The sequence below is a fragment of the Epinephelus fuscoguttatus genome, linkage group LG23 (assembly GCF_011397635.1).
Source record: "Epinephelus fuscoguttatus linkage group LG23, E.fuscoguttatus.final_Chr_v1".
Taxonomy (NCBI): Eukaryota; Metazoa; Chordata; class Actinopteri; order Perciformes; family Serranidae; genus Epinephelus; species Epinephelus fuscoguttatus.
The window spans coordinates 3,022,914-3,038,336 of NC_064774.1; the positions used below are offsets into that span (position 1 = coordinate 3,022,914).

At 42.3% G+C, this 15,423-nt stretch overlaps 1 protein-coding gene across 1 annotated transcript in view; it reads right to left on the reverse strand.

Annotated features, from left to right (window-relative positions):
• LOC125883973 (butyrophilin subfamily 1 member A1-like) overlaps positions 1-12,690 on the reverse strand; it is a 28,471-nt gene extending 15,781 nt beyond the window's left edge. The window contains exons 1-2 of the mRNA XM_049568664.1: positions 12,617-12,690; positions 6,771-6,922 (exon numbers count right to left, since the gene is read on the reverse strand). Coding sequence (XP_049424621.1) covers positions 6,771-6,843 — 73 coding nt within the window. The 5' untranslated portion in view covers positions 6,844-6,922; positions 12,617-12,690. The remainder of the gene's footprint in view (positions 1-6,770; positions 6,923-12,616) is intronic.
• Between the last annotated feature and the right edge of the window lie 2,733 nt (positions 12,691-15,423).

Consider the following 15,423-nt stretch of genomic DNA (forward strand, 5'->3'; position numbering starts at 1 on the left):
ATAAAACAGTGATAACAAGCCAGTGTACCAAAAGAGAAAGAGTGCCAGAGGAATCAGTCATTAGTTCAACTGATATGAAGAGGATTTGGTTACAATCAGAATGTGACAGTACACATGAGTTAAGGGACCTCTTAGGATTTCATGTATGCTCTGTTTGAAGGCAATTCTGTCTTATAAAGTTATGTTGTTTTTTGATGTCCGGTGTTCCTCTTTTCTCAAAATTATAATCTACCTATCAAAAATGACAGAAACATACAAATGAAAGTGTAGTTACCTGTCCTTTTAATCCAAAAGGTTTTGCCCATCAAGCTAGCTCTACCCCTAGGGCTCACATGGACTTACCTTCCTTGTGGGTCAGCGATGGCAATTTAGAAATGAAATTGACGCAACGAATGACGTTTTTGAACGCAAGGTTTGAAATTTGACTCCCACAATCACACTCAACACACTCTCCTGTGTAACATACCTCGGGCGGGGTTTGAACCTGCCTGTTGGCAGCTCTCTACGTTGGCGGTCGGCATCCTTCCACTCTGGACCATCTCCGGCGCTGAGCAATGCAGCAAACCACAGAGAGCAGGAAGATCAGACAGAAGCTACATCAGCTTCACCTTCATCAGCCTTCAGAGAAACAAAGTTTACTTTCCGAAACATGTCCTGGTGTTCTCTGAGACTGTTCTAGACATTCTTTGGTGGTTCTGGCGTTACTTTGGTAGTCACTGAGGAGGTAACAAAGGTCCTTTGGGAGGTTCTAGCGGCTCTGTAAGATGTTCCCTTGGTCACCGAGGAGGTTCACAAAGCCTTTTAACACAAACAGATTCAAATGGACAACTAAGAAACCTTACTTCTTGTTTGTGGGAGACTCACTTGCCATGTTGTGGTCTTCACAGCTCAGCAGGTAACAATCCAGTTTCATTGTATGGGGGTTGTGGGTTCAAATCCCACTTGTTCTCTTTGTGTTTTTCTTCTGTCAACTCTCAGGGAACCATTTCATCAAGATGTATGTTATTGTGGATGCTCTGTTTCACAACGACACAGAACTCATCAAGGATTAGACTGATTTGTGTCTGTTTTAATCCATTTTCAGTTAAGGTGAAAATTGTGAGTTGGCTTAAGTACTATTGAGTGTGTCAACCTCTAGAGCTGGAAGGTCCCCAGTTGCGGGGGAGGGGCCACCCTCTTGTAAGCAAATGCACCACAAGGTATTTTAGCTCATGAAGACATAGTCAGGTTGCAAACTGTTTTGAGCTGAAGAGGCTTGAGTGGCGAGCTAGCGTAACCATGTCTACCTGAGCAAAACTGAAATCAAACACAAACAAACTGACTGAGCGAGCAGCAAAGCATTCTCTATCTGTGCATAGTGCATGCCAGCATAACAGTGCCCTGGCTATCTCTCATGTTGTGCCATCTACGAAATCCACACCTCAGATGAATCCTCAGAATCCACCGATCTCAGCAGTGTAACACCTATCAGTGTACGACCAAAACTTATTGCATAAACTGTCGAAGCAATGAGGAACAATCCTTCCATCATACATATAAGACTGCAAATTGTGTCCTACCTTTGCTGTGCTTGTTGTCAAAAGTTGGTCGAGTCGTACCAAAGGGCCACTGATGTGTACTCCAATGCCTTCAGGTCATTTGAGTGGATTGCAGCCGTTGACATGGTCTGTCTTCATTTGGATGGTGAGGGCGAGGTTTTGTCGTGACCTGACACCAAAGATTTCAGTCCCCAGCCTTTCATTTCATGGTCTGTGGCTCCATCTATTGGCTGAATCTGGATAATTTGCTCTACTTCACTTTAATAGCTTCAGGCTTGGCAATGGCAATGCTCAGATGTTATGGCGTGGTTTGCTAGAGATTTTGGGCTGCAAATGCATCATTGCAAAAGGATACTCACTCTAAAAGTCACTGAACACATTTAAAACCACTGCATTTCATGAGCTGAGTCAGTTTCAGGGTCACGGTATTGTGCATACTGACTCACTGCCATGGCTTACTGGAACCTTTGGTGAAACTTAGCCACTGTGAACAACATTTCTTTCACCTGTACTTTCTCTGTCAAGGGAAGTCAAAATGTCTGATGTGAAAATGATCTATTTCAGTGGCTTTAAAAACTAAGCAGTTTTGTCTCACCTACTTAAACTTAAAACAACTTAACCAGACACCAACGCTTGAAGGTGGGGATCAAAGACAACCATTTTCATGAAGTAAAAGCTTTCTACAAACATGAGTGTAGGGGATTGTCAGCTTTGAGCCAGGGACCTCTTGAGCTGTAGTCCAATGCTCTAACACAGAGCTAGTCCCTTGACACACATGTACACACACATTAAAGGCCTGTGAGACGTACCAATGGCAAAGCATCCGTGCTAGATTGTAACAAACTGTTTGACTGCTGATTAGCCAGCAATACACATGGAGACACAAAAAAACTCACCTGGCTTATCTACAAACACTCATGTTGCCTTTCTCCCTCTGAGCAAAAGCTTACACCAGTTGATTCAGGTCTGTGACCCTCTCAAAGTACCGTGGGACCATACAGCACTTCTCTGCATGTGGAGTATGTTCATGTACACTGGTCTCATCATATAAACACAATCCAATCACTCTGATGAAAGACTCAATCTTGTGTAGGGGGATCGCAGGGGGTGCTTTAAAATCAGCAAAAGGACCATTACAACTCAATGCCTGTGGAGGGGCACCAAGATTTGAAATCAAGACCTTGGAATCTGCAATCAACTGCTCTACCACTGAGCTATACCCACAAGAACACAAGTCTTGTCTTTCCATCATACGTTTTTGTTGAAAAGTTACAGTGTACCAAAATTCAGACGTTGCATGAGTTTTTGCTGTTGCATGTCAAAGCATATTTGCATCATCTAAAAAAGTAAAAAAACATTCCAACATTCCTGTCACCAGAGCAGGTAAGGACTCTGCAGCATTTCATGGCTGTTGACAGAAAGAAGAAGACAGACCAAAAGGATTGATGGGAGCCAGAGTACTGTTTGACTTTTCACCTCCTTCAGCATCTCATAACATCTGACACCAAAGAGGAAAAAGGACCTGACTGCATTAGGAGGGCAGCAACTCCCACAGCCACCCACATATGCAAACACATGCACATGCAACGACACACATAAAACAGCGATAACAAGCCAGTGTACCAAAAGAGAAAGAGTGCCAGAGGAATCAGTCATTAGTTCAACTGATATGAAGAGGATTTGGTTACAATCAGAATGTGACAGTACACATGAGTTAAGGGACCTCTTAGGATTTCATGTATGCTCTGTTTGAAGGCAATTCTGTCTTGTAAAGTTATGTTGTTTGTTGATGTCCGGTGTTCCTCTTTTCTCAAAATTATAATCTACCTATCAAAAATGACAGAAACATACAAATGAAAGTGTAGTTACCTGTTGTTTTGTTTTAATCCAAAAGGTTTTGCCCGTCAAGCTAGCTAATCTAGCTAGCTCTACCCCGAGGGCTCTCATGGACTTACCTTCCTTGTGGGTCAGCGGTGGAAATTCGGAAATGAAATTGACACACAATCGCAACGAACGACGTTGTTGAACGCAAGGTTTGAAATTTGACTCCCACAATCACACTCAACACACTCTCCTGTGTAACATACCTCGGGCAGGGTTTGAACCCGCCTGTTGGCAGCTCTCTACGTTGGCGGTCGGCATCCTTCCACTCTGGACCATCGCTGGCGCTGAGCAATTCAGCAAACCGCAGAGAGCAGGAAGATCAGACTGAAGCTACATCAGCTTCACCTTCATCAGCCTTCAGAGAAACAAAGTTTACTTTCCGAAACATGTCCTGGTGTTCTCTGAGACTGTTCTAGACATTCTTTGGTGGTTCTGGCGTTACTTTGGTAGTCACTGAGGAGGTAACAAAGGTCCTTTGGGAGGTTCTAGCGGCTCTGTAAGATGTTCCCTTGGTCACCGAGGAGGTTCACAAAGCCTTTTAACACAAACAGATTCAAATGGACAACTAAGAAACCTTACTTCTTGTTTGTGGGAGACTCACTTGCCATGTTGTGGTCTTCACAGCTCAGCAGGTAACAATCCAGTTTCATTGTATGGGGGTTGTGGGTTCAAATCCCACTTGTTCTCTTTGTGTTTTTCTTCTGTCAACTCTCAGGGAACCATTTCATCAAGATGTATGTTATTGTGGATGCTCTGTTTCACAACGACACAGAACTCATCAAGGATTAGACTGATTTGTGTCTGTTTTAATCCATTTTCAGTTAAGGTGAAAATTGTGAGTTGGCTTAAGTACTATTGAGTGTGTCAACCTCTAGAGCTGGAAGGTCCCCAGTTGCGGGGGAGGGGCCACCCTCAAGCAAATGCACCACAAGGTATTTTAGCTCATGAAGACATAGTCAGGTTGCAAACTGTTTTGAGCTGAAGAGGCTTGAGTGGCGAGCTAGCGTAACCATGTCTACCTGAGCAAAACTGAAATCAAACACAAACAAACTGACTGAGCGAGCAGCAAAAGCATTCTCTATCTGTGCATAGTGCATGCCAGCATAACAGTGCCCTGGCTATCTCTCATGTTGTGCCATCTACGAAATCCACACCTCAGATGAATCCTCAGAATCCACCGATCTCAGCAGTGTAACACCTATCAGTGTACGACCAAAACTTATTGCATAAACTGTCAATGAGGAACAATCCTTCCATCATACATATAAGACTGCAAATTGTGTCCTACCTTTGCTGTGCTTGTTGTCAAAAGTTGGTCGAGTCGTACCAAAGGGCCACTGATGTGTACTCCAATGCCTTCAGGTCATTTGAGTAGATTGCAGCCATTGACATGGTCTGTCTTCATTTGGATGGTGAGGGCTAGGTTTTGTAGTGACCTGACACCAAAGATTTCAATCCCCAGCCTTTGATTTCATGGTCTGTGGCTCCATCTATTGGCTGAATCTGGATAATTTGCTCTACTTCACTTTAATAGCTTCAGGCTTGGCAATAGCAATGCTCAGATGTTATGGCGTGGTTTGCTAGAGATTTTGGGCTGCAAATGCATCATTGCAAAAGGATACTCACTCTAAAAGTCACTGAACACATTTAAAACCACTGCATTTCATGAGCTGAGTCAGTTTCAGGGTCACGGTATTGTGCATACTGACTCACTGCCATGGCTTACTGGAACCTTTGGTGAAACTTAGCCACTGTGAACAACATTTCTTTCACCTGTACTTTCTCTGTCAAGGGAAGTCAAAATGTCTGATGTGAAAATGATCTATTTCAGTGGCTTTAAAAACTAAGCAGTTTTGTCTCACCTACTTTAACTCAAAACAACTTAACCAGACACCAACGCTTGAAGGTGGGGATCAAAGACAACCATTTTCATGAAGTAAAAGTTTTCTGGCAAACATGAGTGTAGGGGATTGTCAGCTTTGAGCCAGGGACCTCTTGAGCTGTAGTCCAATGCTCTAACACAGAGCTAGTCCCTTGACACACAAGTACACACACACATTAAAGGCCTGTGAGACGTACCAATGGCAAAGCATCCGTGCTAGATTGTAACAAACTGTTTGACTGCTGATTAGCCAGCAATACACATGGAGACACAAAAAAACTCACCTGGCTTATCTACAAACACTCATGTTGCCTTTCTCCCTCTGAGCAAAGCTTATACCAGTTGATTCAGGTCTGTGACCCTCTCAAAGTACCGTGGGACCATACAGCACTTCTCTGCATGTGGAGTATGTTCATGTACACTGGTCTCATCATATAAACACAATCCAATCACTCTGATGAAAGACTCAATCTTGTGTAGGGGGATCGCAGGGGGTGCTTTAAAATCAGCATAAGGACCATTACAACTCGGTGCCTGTGGAGGCGCACCAAGATTTGAAACCAAGACCTTGGGATCTGCAATCAACTGCTCTACCACTGAGCTATACCCACAAGAACACAAGTCTTGTCTTTCCACCATACGTTTTTGTTGGAAAAGTTACAATGTACCAAAACTCAGACGTTGCATGAGTTTTTGCTGTTACACGTCAAAGCATATTTGCATCATCAAAAAAGTAAAAAAACATTCCAACATTTCTGTCACCAGAGCAGGTAAGGACTCTGCAGCATTTCATGGCTGTTGACAGAAAGAAGAAGACAGACCAAAAGGATTGATGGGAGCCAGAGTACTGTTTGACTTTTCACCTCCTTCAGCATCTCATAACATCTGACACCAAAGAGGAAAAAGGACCTGACCGCATTAGGAGGGCAGCAACTCCCACAGCCACCCACATATGCAAACACATGCACATGCAACGACACACATAAAACAGCGATAACAAGCCAGTGTACCAAAAGAGAAAGAGTGCCAGAGAAATCAGTCATTAGTTCAACTGATATGAAGAGGATTTGGTTACAATCAGAATGTGACAGTACACATGAGTTAAGGGACCTCTTAGGATTTCATGTATGCTCTGTTTGAAGGCAATTCTGTCTTGTAAAGTTATGTTGTTTGTTGATGTCCGGTGTTCCTCTTTTCTCAAAATTATAATCTACCTATCAAAAATGACAGAAACATACAAATGAAAGTGTAGTTACCTGTTGTTTTGTTTTAATCCAAAAGGTTTTGCCTAGCTAATCTAGCTAGCTCTACCCCGAGGGCTCTCATGGACTTACCTTCCTTGTGGGTCAGCGGTGGAAATTCGGAAATGAAATTGACACACAATCGCAACAAACGACATTTTTGAACGCAAGGTTTGAAATTTGACTCCCACAATCACACTCAACACACTCTCCTGTGTAACATACCTCGGGCAGGGTTTGAACCCGCCTGTTGGCAGCTCTCTACGTTGGCGGTCGGCATCCTTCCACTCTGGACCATCGCTGGCGCTGAGCAATTCAGCAAACCACAGAGAGCAGGAAGATCAGACTGAAGCTACATCAGCTTCACCTTCATCAGCCTTCAAAGAAACAAAGTTTAATTTCCAAAACATGTCCTGGTGTTCTCTGAGACTGTTCTAGACATTCTTTGGTGGTTCTGGCGTTACTTTGGTAGTCACTGAGGAGGTAAAAAAGGTCCTTTGGGAGGTTCTAGGGGCTCTGTAAGTTGTTCCCTTGGTCACTGAGGAGGATCACGAAGCCTTGTAAGCAAGGGTTCTTGTAGGCAAATGCACCACAGGGTATTTTAACTCATGAAGACACAGTCAGGTTGTAAACTGCTTTGAGCTGAAGAGGCTTGAGTGGCGAACTAGCGTAACTATGTCTATCTGAGCAAAACTGAAATCAAACACCAACGAACTGACTAAGCGGGCAGCAAAAGCATTCTCTATCTGTGCATAGTGCATGCCAGCATAGCAGCGCCCTGGCTATCTCTCATTTATGCCATCTCGGAAATCCACACCTCAGATGAATCCTGAGAATCCGCCGATCCCAGCAGTGCAACAGCTATCAGTGTACGACCAAAACTCATTGCATAAACTGTCGAAGCAATGAGAAACAATCCTCTCATCGTACATAAGACTGCAAATTGTGTCCTACCTTTGCTGTGCTTGTAGTCAAAAGTTGGTCGAGTTGTTCCAAAGGGCTACTAATCTGTACTCCAATACTTTGACAGAAGCGCAAACAAAATGGCAATAGCTTATCTTGGAGACATGATGGAGCCTGCTGATTGGCCAAAGGTGAAATAATATGACTAACGAAGAGATTTTCATGGGCCAAAGGAGGACAGGAGGAGCCTGGGGGAGCCCAGGGAGACCGGAGCCAACAGCAGAGTGGGTTTTTGTGTGGAGGACCAGAACGAAAAGGCGGCAAGGGGAGCAGAGACCAGCTAGGCTTAGCTACGTGAAGATACGAGAGCCACAACAACACGGGTGTTAGAGCAGGAAGCCTCTGAGCCCAGAGCCTGAACCCTCTGCACCGTAGTGGCTACCTACCACCCTGGTGTGGCCCGCCTTTAGCCAGGATCCAGGGGAACCAACGGAGAACAGCATAGGGCTGCGGAGACTAGCCTACCATAAGCACAAAGTTGATCTACTTAGGCAGGGTAGGAAACTGAAGGGTTCAAATGTTTTCATTAATGGGCACCTAACAAAGGTTAGGGCTAGGCAAGGCTACTTAGAAAACGGTGCAAGATTGAATTCACTTGGACCGTCAGTTGCAAGGTATTTATTAAACCTAAGGGTGCACCAGAGAATGCTAAGGGTCTGTGGATCAGGAACATAGATCAACTCGAGAGGTTTGATAGAGGCTAGAAGAATGGGCTATTGTACATAAGGGGATTTATTAATTTAGTATTACACTATTATTGTTCTATATCTTATCATATATTATAGAAATTCTATATGTTATGGTAAAATATTTCACACATACTCTACTCACCTATGCATGAAATAGAACAAGACATTGACCCTGACAATATTTTTTTTGACCACCTGAACAACACGTGTGAATACTACACTGAAGAACAGTTTAAGTTGAATGTAAATCTAAACCACGGTCTGTCCATTGTTCCCTTCAACAGCAGGAGCCTTTATGCAAACTACCAAAGCATCTGAGAATATTTAAACCAGTTCAGTAATCTGTTCAGCATTATAGCAGTATCAGAAACATGGTTCAATACTGTAAAGAGAATACACCATGAGTAGAGATGTAACGGTATGAAAATTTCATATCATGCTTACTGTGACCAAAATTATCACAGTTATCATTATTATCGCGGTATTGTTGAAATGTGCTCAAAATTTTCAAAAAGTACTTTTACACACACTGAAATCATTTAACCAAGCTTTATTTCAAAAAACAAATAAAATAAAGAGCACAATGTACTTTCTGTCTCACAGAAAGTCTAGCATGTTTGATTTTCTTTTTGTCGTTCATGATAACTCCCATCACAGCCGTCACTTTGACCAATAGGCACACAGAGTTAGCTGCTGCCATAGACAACTGTACGGCAACGACACCCTAGCCTTTTTAATATTTCCTCTAGGGATGTTCCCACAAAGTAAAAGGGGAAAATGATGGTGTGAAACAGCAGAGGCACTTTTGGGTACTGCCATTAGCATGAAGGTAGCAAGCAATGTTATTTCATCATAATGCCGATGGACATAAAGTAAGAAAATTAAAAAATAGTGGCGGAGCTTTTACTCACCACAACTGCAGAGGCTACCAGCTTCATTTGAAAAAGACTACATTCTAGACGGTAGGGTTGTCAAAAGTATCAATACTCTGAAAAGTATCGATACTCAAACGCTGTAAACGGACATAATACTAATTTAAAAAAGTATCGATACTAACAGTGCACGCCACCTCAGCGCCTGTCGGGTGCACACAACGGGTCCGACGGACACGCGCTGTGCAGGCAGCGTCTAGCAGGCACAGAGCCCTCGCTGCAACCCGGCTTGTTGTCATCGCTGTGCATGCATGCACACATTTCTGTTGCTGTAATATGGCCAGCGCGGCTGCGGGATGATCAGAGCAGCCAGTTTTGGTCAAAAATGATAAAGGAAAAAGCGCTCTTTGGAAATATTTAGTGAAGTGAACACAGCACGCTGCAGACGGCAGGTACAGCCCCTCCCCTCACTAGCAGCTGAGCAGCTGGTGTCGCCAGCATCAAACTAAAATATAACTTCTAACGTTAATGTGGGAGCTAAGCAGAAAACTTTATCAGCCATGCCTGTCTGTAACATTAATAGACAATGTTAGTTTAACAGGACAACACAATTATGTGTGTCTGAAAAGTTATGTTAACTGTAAAGTCACAGATTGAAGCTGAAAAAACGTTTGGTTTCTCCCGTAACCCCTGGTTCTCTGATCACGTGGTGAGGTAGAAACAGGAGCATCCTGAGCCTAAACCACCAACTCTATTTGATCAGCAATGAAAATATGGTGTCAGTTCACCAGAAGCACAGAAAATAAACAGGGCTGTAGATAAATACTTTTGTATGGACAGATCTTGTTTCTGGTTGATATTTATTTTGGGGGGATTTTTTGTTCTTATCATTGATGTTACTGTTATGATCTTTATTTAAAAAATGACATGCCTCTTAATTTTTTGCTGCCGTATCTTAAATGGTATCGAGTACTGAATTTTTCCTGGGTATCGATATCGAGTTTGAAATTTTAGTATCGTGACAACCCTACTAGACGGTCCATTATTTATTATTCCCTCTGTGTTTTTATATTTTTACTTTTTATCCACTCCCGTTGTCTTCATAAAGTTAACACATCGCGCCGTCATTTCAAACTCAACACTTCCTGAAAATAGAGAAGCTATTAGTCAATATCAACAACAGAGTCACATTCCTTTGTGGTGACTACAATATAGATCTACTCAACCCCAACCAACACAGTGCACCAGATGACTTCATCAATACAATGTATAGTTTGAGTCTCTTCCCTTTGATAACAAAACCCAGTAGGATAACAACTCACAGTGCCACCTTAATTGATAACATATGCACCAAGTGTATGGAAAAGAGTTTAGTGAGTGGACTGCTCACATGTGATATCAATGACCACCTGTCTGTATTTGTGATCCATAACTGTGTGTGTGGGAGAGAGGACAATCATATAATAAAATATAGGAGAATTAAATCGGATGGACGCATACCTGCCTTTAAAGATGGACTACTGACTCACAACTGGAACAATCTTTACAAAGAATACAAAGGATATTGATTTAGCCCAGGAGTGGCCAACCCGCGGCTCTTTGCCTGTCAGTGTGCGGCTCTTCGATCCATTAAAGGGGCAAAAAGCGAAATCGTTTCACCGCTAGGTTTGCTGTTGTGCACTGCCTGTAGACCAAAACAAAGTGTGTCATGAGCCACACCTCCCTCTACCTCTGCTCTCCACCTCCACCCCACTCGCCTCGTCTGTGCAGCCGAGCACCGCAGCACCTCCACGGACTATTACATCCAGACGGTCCCGGTGTTTCTTCCACAGGCTCCACTTCACTCAGCTGCCCGATATACCCGCTGCTTCTTCCCACATTAACCTGATTAACAAACCAGGACTTGGTGCTCCAGTTGGATCCAAACGGAGAGCCGGGGCTAATGTTAGCTAGGAAGCTAGCAGAGGGTAACTGGCTGTGCTGGCAGCTGAGTGAAGTGGAGCCTGAGGAGGAGGCACCGGTTAGCCCCCGCTAACTGGGAGGTTAGCGGAGGCTGACTCAAGCTGCGGACATTAACCCATGCTACGATTGTAATATTAAATTTAATTGAATCGACATAGCGACATGTGCCCAACGTTACTGTAACAATAATTAAAACAGACATTTGACTCCACCATTTCACTTCGAAAATATGCGCTGCCATTGCTCACTGGCTGTAGCCTTTTATAGGGAGGGAGGGCCAAGGGCTCGGGGGGGGGCATTCACATGAACGTACATGTGGCGTACATGTGGCGTACGTGTGGCGCAGCTGGACCGGTTTGTAAACAAGGGGCTGGAGATCAACACAGAGAGAGGGTGTGTGAGGTCATGCTATACTCCAGATGAAATTACACCTCTAGTTCTTCACATAGCAATTTTTTAATTCCTTCAATCTAGAAATGATGAATTTCACTTATTGCTCCTTTAATTAAAACCATTGGCGTGCGGCTCTTCCATCTTTCATAAAAACTTAATTCATTGTTTTGAGTGCGTATAGCCCTTTAAGAAATGTAACAGGCGTAAGTGGAGTGAGTGAGAGAGAGAGAGGAGTGTGCATAGGCAGGTGAGAGGGTGTGGAGTTCGGGAGGAAGGCTGAACGACAGCACAGTGGTGTTATCGCACAACAAAAAATGGCAGGGAAGAAATGCATGTCTTTGTGTGTCTGTGTGTGTGTGTGTGTGTGTGTGCGTGTGGAGAGAGTATGACAGAGGGAGAATCTGTGTGTGGAGACAGACAGTATGAGAGGGAGAGACTGTGTTTGTGTGTATCTCTGTTCACGGTTATTCATTTTTGTGTGAGATCAATAAATCTGGCTTTGAAAACTGGAAATGTTTGGATTTTGATTTTATGTCATTTTGTGTTTGTGTGAGAGAGCGAGTGTGTTTGTAAGCACACATGTGTATGATGTGGCTCTTTGTACTACCACGGTAATATTTGTGGCTCTTGGTCTCAGACTGGTTGGCCACCCCTGGCATACAGTATGCAATTCACTATTTGATGCTGGCTCTGTACGATGTACACGATGCATGTGATATAGCCTATAGTATATTAAATTATGTCATATACCAATAAATGAACAACACTAAATGCAACAGAACATTGACCCAAATTACCTACAGTTCTGTATCACCACCACTAGATTACACACATTAGATACATGTGTGTGTGTGTGTGTGTGTGTGTGTGTGTGTGTGTGTGTGCAAGATGCTCAAATGCACTTAATGGGATTAATAAAGTCTGTTAACTATGGATGTCATTTAACAGCCATAATTCACTATAAATTAAAGCATCTAACTGGATAATTTTAATTTTTTTTTTCTTTTATATTATTTTTGCCTGTACCTTTAATACAGGCTGAGTTAAGCCACTTAATGTTTCCAACTGTCCAGCACCCAGTACAGACAGTTGGAGGCTGTTTTTGTTTCATAATACTCATTATGTGGAAAAATAATTTGTTTAAATCCCCACAGACTCCCTGCAGTGATGCTAACTGGCACGTGTTGCTCACCTTCTTCACTGGGACGGGGAGGGGTGAAGTTATGGGGAGACAGGGCTGCTGCTTCTGACTCATCTGTTGTTGAGTCTGGTAAAGGGGGCAGGGACAACTGATTTAATATGAATATCCTGCTAAACATTTACCTGCACTGATTAAATATAGGTTAAAAGGAGTGAAACGTAGGCTAACACTAGCCTGTAACGTTAGCTAGCTTATTTCACTATGGACATTAAGCTAACGTGTTAATTTCTACCACTCACACACTATAGGCTACCCACCTTTCTTGGAGAAAAACTGGCTCACATATTGACACCCTTTCTTTTGCCTCTCCTTTCTCTTCTTTCTCTCTTTCCTTTTTGGAAAACCGGATTTTCTTTTAGTGCTAACATTAGCTGGCACGACGATGACTGTAGCGCTCGAGCGCAGCTGCTGACTGCTATATGCACCGTCACCGTCAGCGCGCGAAAGCAGGACCAAACCATTTCATGCAGATACAGGGGGGTGCTCAGTCAATATGGATGATTACTTTTTGGTCAATGGGGATATTTAACTTTTGCTGCCGAACACAAGTAAAAACAGAGATCATTAATTGTATTACTATATTCTAAAAAAAATCTTAATTGTCTTATTAATGATGGTATAAAAAAAAATATTAATTGTTACCTCTTTTTGGGACCCCTGTCAGCCAGAGGCCATTGGAATCGTCCTAACTGTTCCCAATTACTGTGCAGAAATCTGGGCTAACACACACAGAAGTAACACACACTCTTCAGAAAAAAGCTATTAGCATAATCAATAATGTTGTTTACCTTGAGCACACAAACCCTTTGTTCATAAAATCACATGCCATAAAATTCTTTGATCTAAATGATTATGTAACAGCACTTATCATGTTCAGAGCTGGAAATAACACCTTACCAGGCACCCTGCAAAAACTTTTTGGGAACAGAGATGGTCATTGTGGTTTGAGAGGTGAACTTGACTTCAAAACACAATATGACCGCCTAACATTGAAAAGCATGTGCATCATATGGAATGGCTTAGATGATAAATTAAAGCAATCCGCAAACATAATTCACTTCAAGAACATATACAAAAGGCGTATATTGAGAAGGTACATGGATGAAGAGGGGTGAGGTTAAGATATGTTAATATGAACATATCAAAATATATTGATAATAAGAACTATATCATTATTATTATTATTACTATTATTATTATTACATATTATGTTGGTGTCGTTATACATATTGTAAATGATATTTTTATATATTATAAATGTATATTAATATATAGATGCCCTTTGTTCATGCTCACGGTGAACCATTAGTATGACATGTGGTATATGTAATATGGTAAAGGTATAATTATATATAATTATTGTGTGGATGTGTATGGATGTATGTATGTATGTATGTATATATATATATATATGTATATATACATATGTGTGTGTGTGTGTGTGTGTGTGTGTGTATATAGGTATTTATATATGTATAATATATGTGGGCGGTATGTGTGTATAAATATTATGGTAGTGTAAATTATATAAATATCCATCATTGATAGAGTCGTAGTAGTAGTTGTAGTGACCTGACACCAAAGATTTCAGGCCCCAGCCTTTGATTTCATGGTCTGTGGCTCCATCTATTGGTTGAATCTGGATAATTTGCTCTACTTCACTTTAATAGCTTCAGGTTTGGCAATAGCAATGCTCAGATTTTATGGCGTGGTTTGCTAGAGATTTTGGGCTGCAAATGCATCATTGCAAAAGGATACTCACTCTAAAAGTCACTGAACACATTTCAAACCACTGCATTTCATGAGGTGGGTCAGTTTCAGGGTCACGGTATTGTGCATACTGACTCACTGCCATGGCTTGAAGCTAATTTATATTTTTGCGTTGAATGGACGCCGTAGCTACAGCGTAGGCTTCAAGTCGACGTAGAGCCTATGCTGTAACCAACGCTGTAGCCTGACGTGCACCTCCCCAGAATTGTAACTACGTGTCGTGGTGACGCAGACCTCCTGTCTGTTTCTGTATACTGACACCATTTCCCTCAGTGGAAACGAAGCTTGTATTTACTTGTATTTCACAGATAAGAAACAATAAAGTGTCAAGACAGTGAGGCCTCCACTTAACTAGCATTATAAGTCTCTAAGTCTCTATATAAGTCAATAAGTGTGTGATTTATCCTTTAGGGATTTATCCTGGCTTCATATGAGCAGAGGAAATCTCCGCCCGTCGTTGCTTAGGGTCTGCGCACAACAATAAATCCCCTGTTACTGGAACCTTTGGTGAAACTTAGCCACCATAAACAACATTTCTTTCACCTGTACTTTCTCTATCAAGGGAAGTCAAAATGTCTGATGTGAAAATGATCTATTTCAGTGGCTTTAAAAACTAAGCAGTTTTGTCTCACCTACTCAAACTCAAAACAACTTAACCAGACACCAGCGCTTGAAGGTGGGGATCAAAGACAACCATTTTCATGAAGTAAAAGTTTTCTGGCAAACATGAGTGTAGGGGATTGTCAGCTTTGAGCCAGGGAGCTCTTGAGCTGTAGTCCAATGCTCTAACACAGAGCTAGTCCCTTGACACACAAGTACACACACACAAAAAAAGGCTTGTGAGACGTACTAATGGCAAAGCATCCGTGCTAGATTGTAACAAACTGTTTGACTGCTGATTGGCCAGCAATACACATCGAGAGACACAAAAACTCATCTGGCTTATCTACAAACACTCATGTTGCCTTTCTCACATTTGTACGGTTTTTATCTATGGAGGCCAAAAGGGTGTAAATTAAGTTACTTTT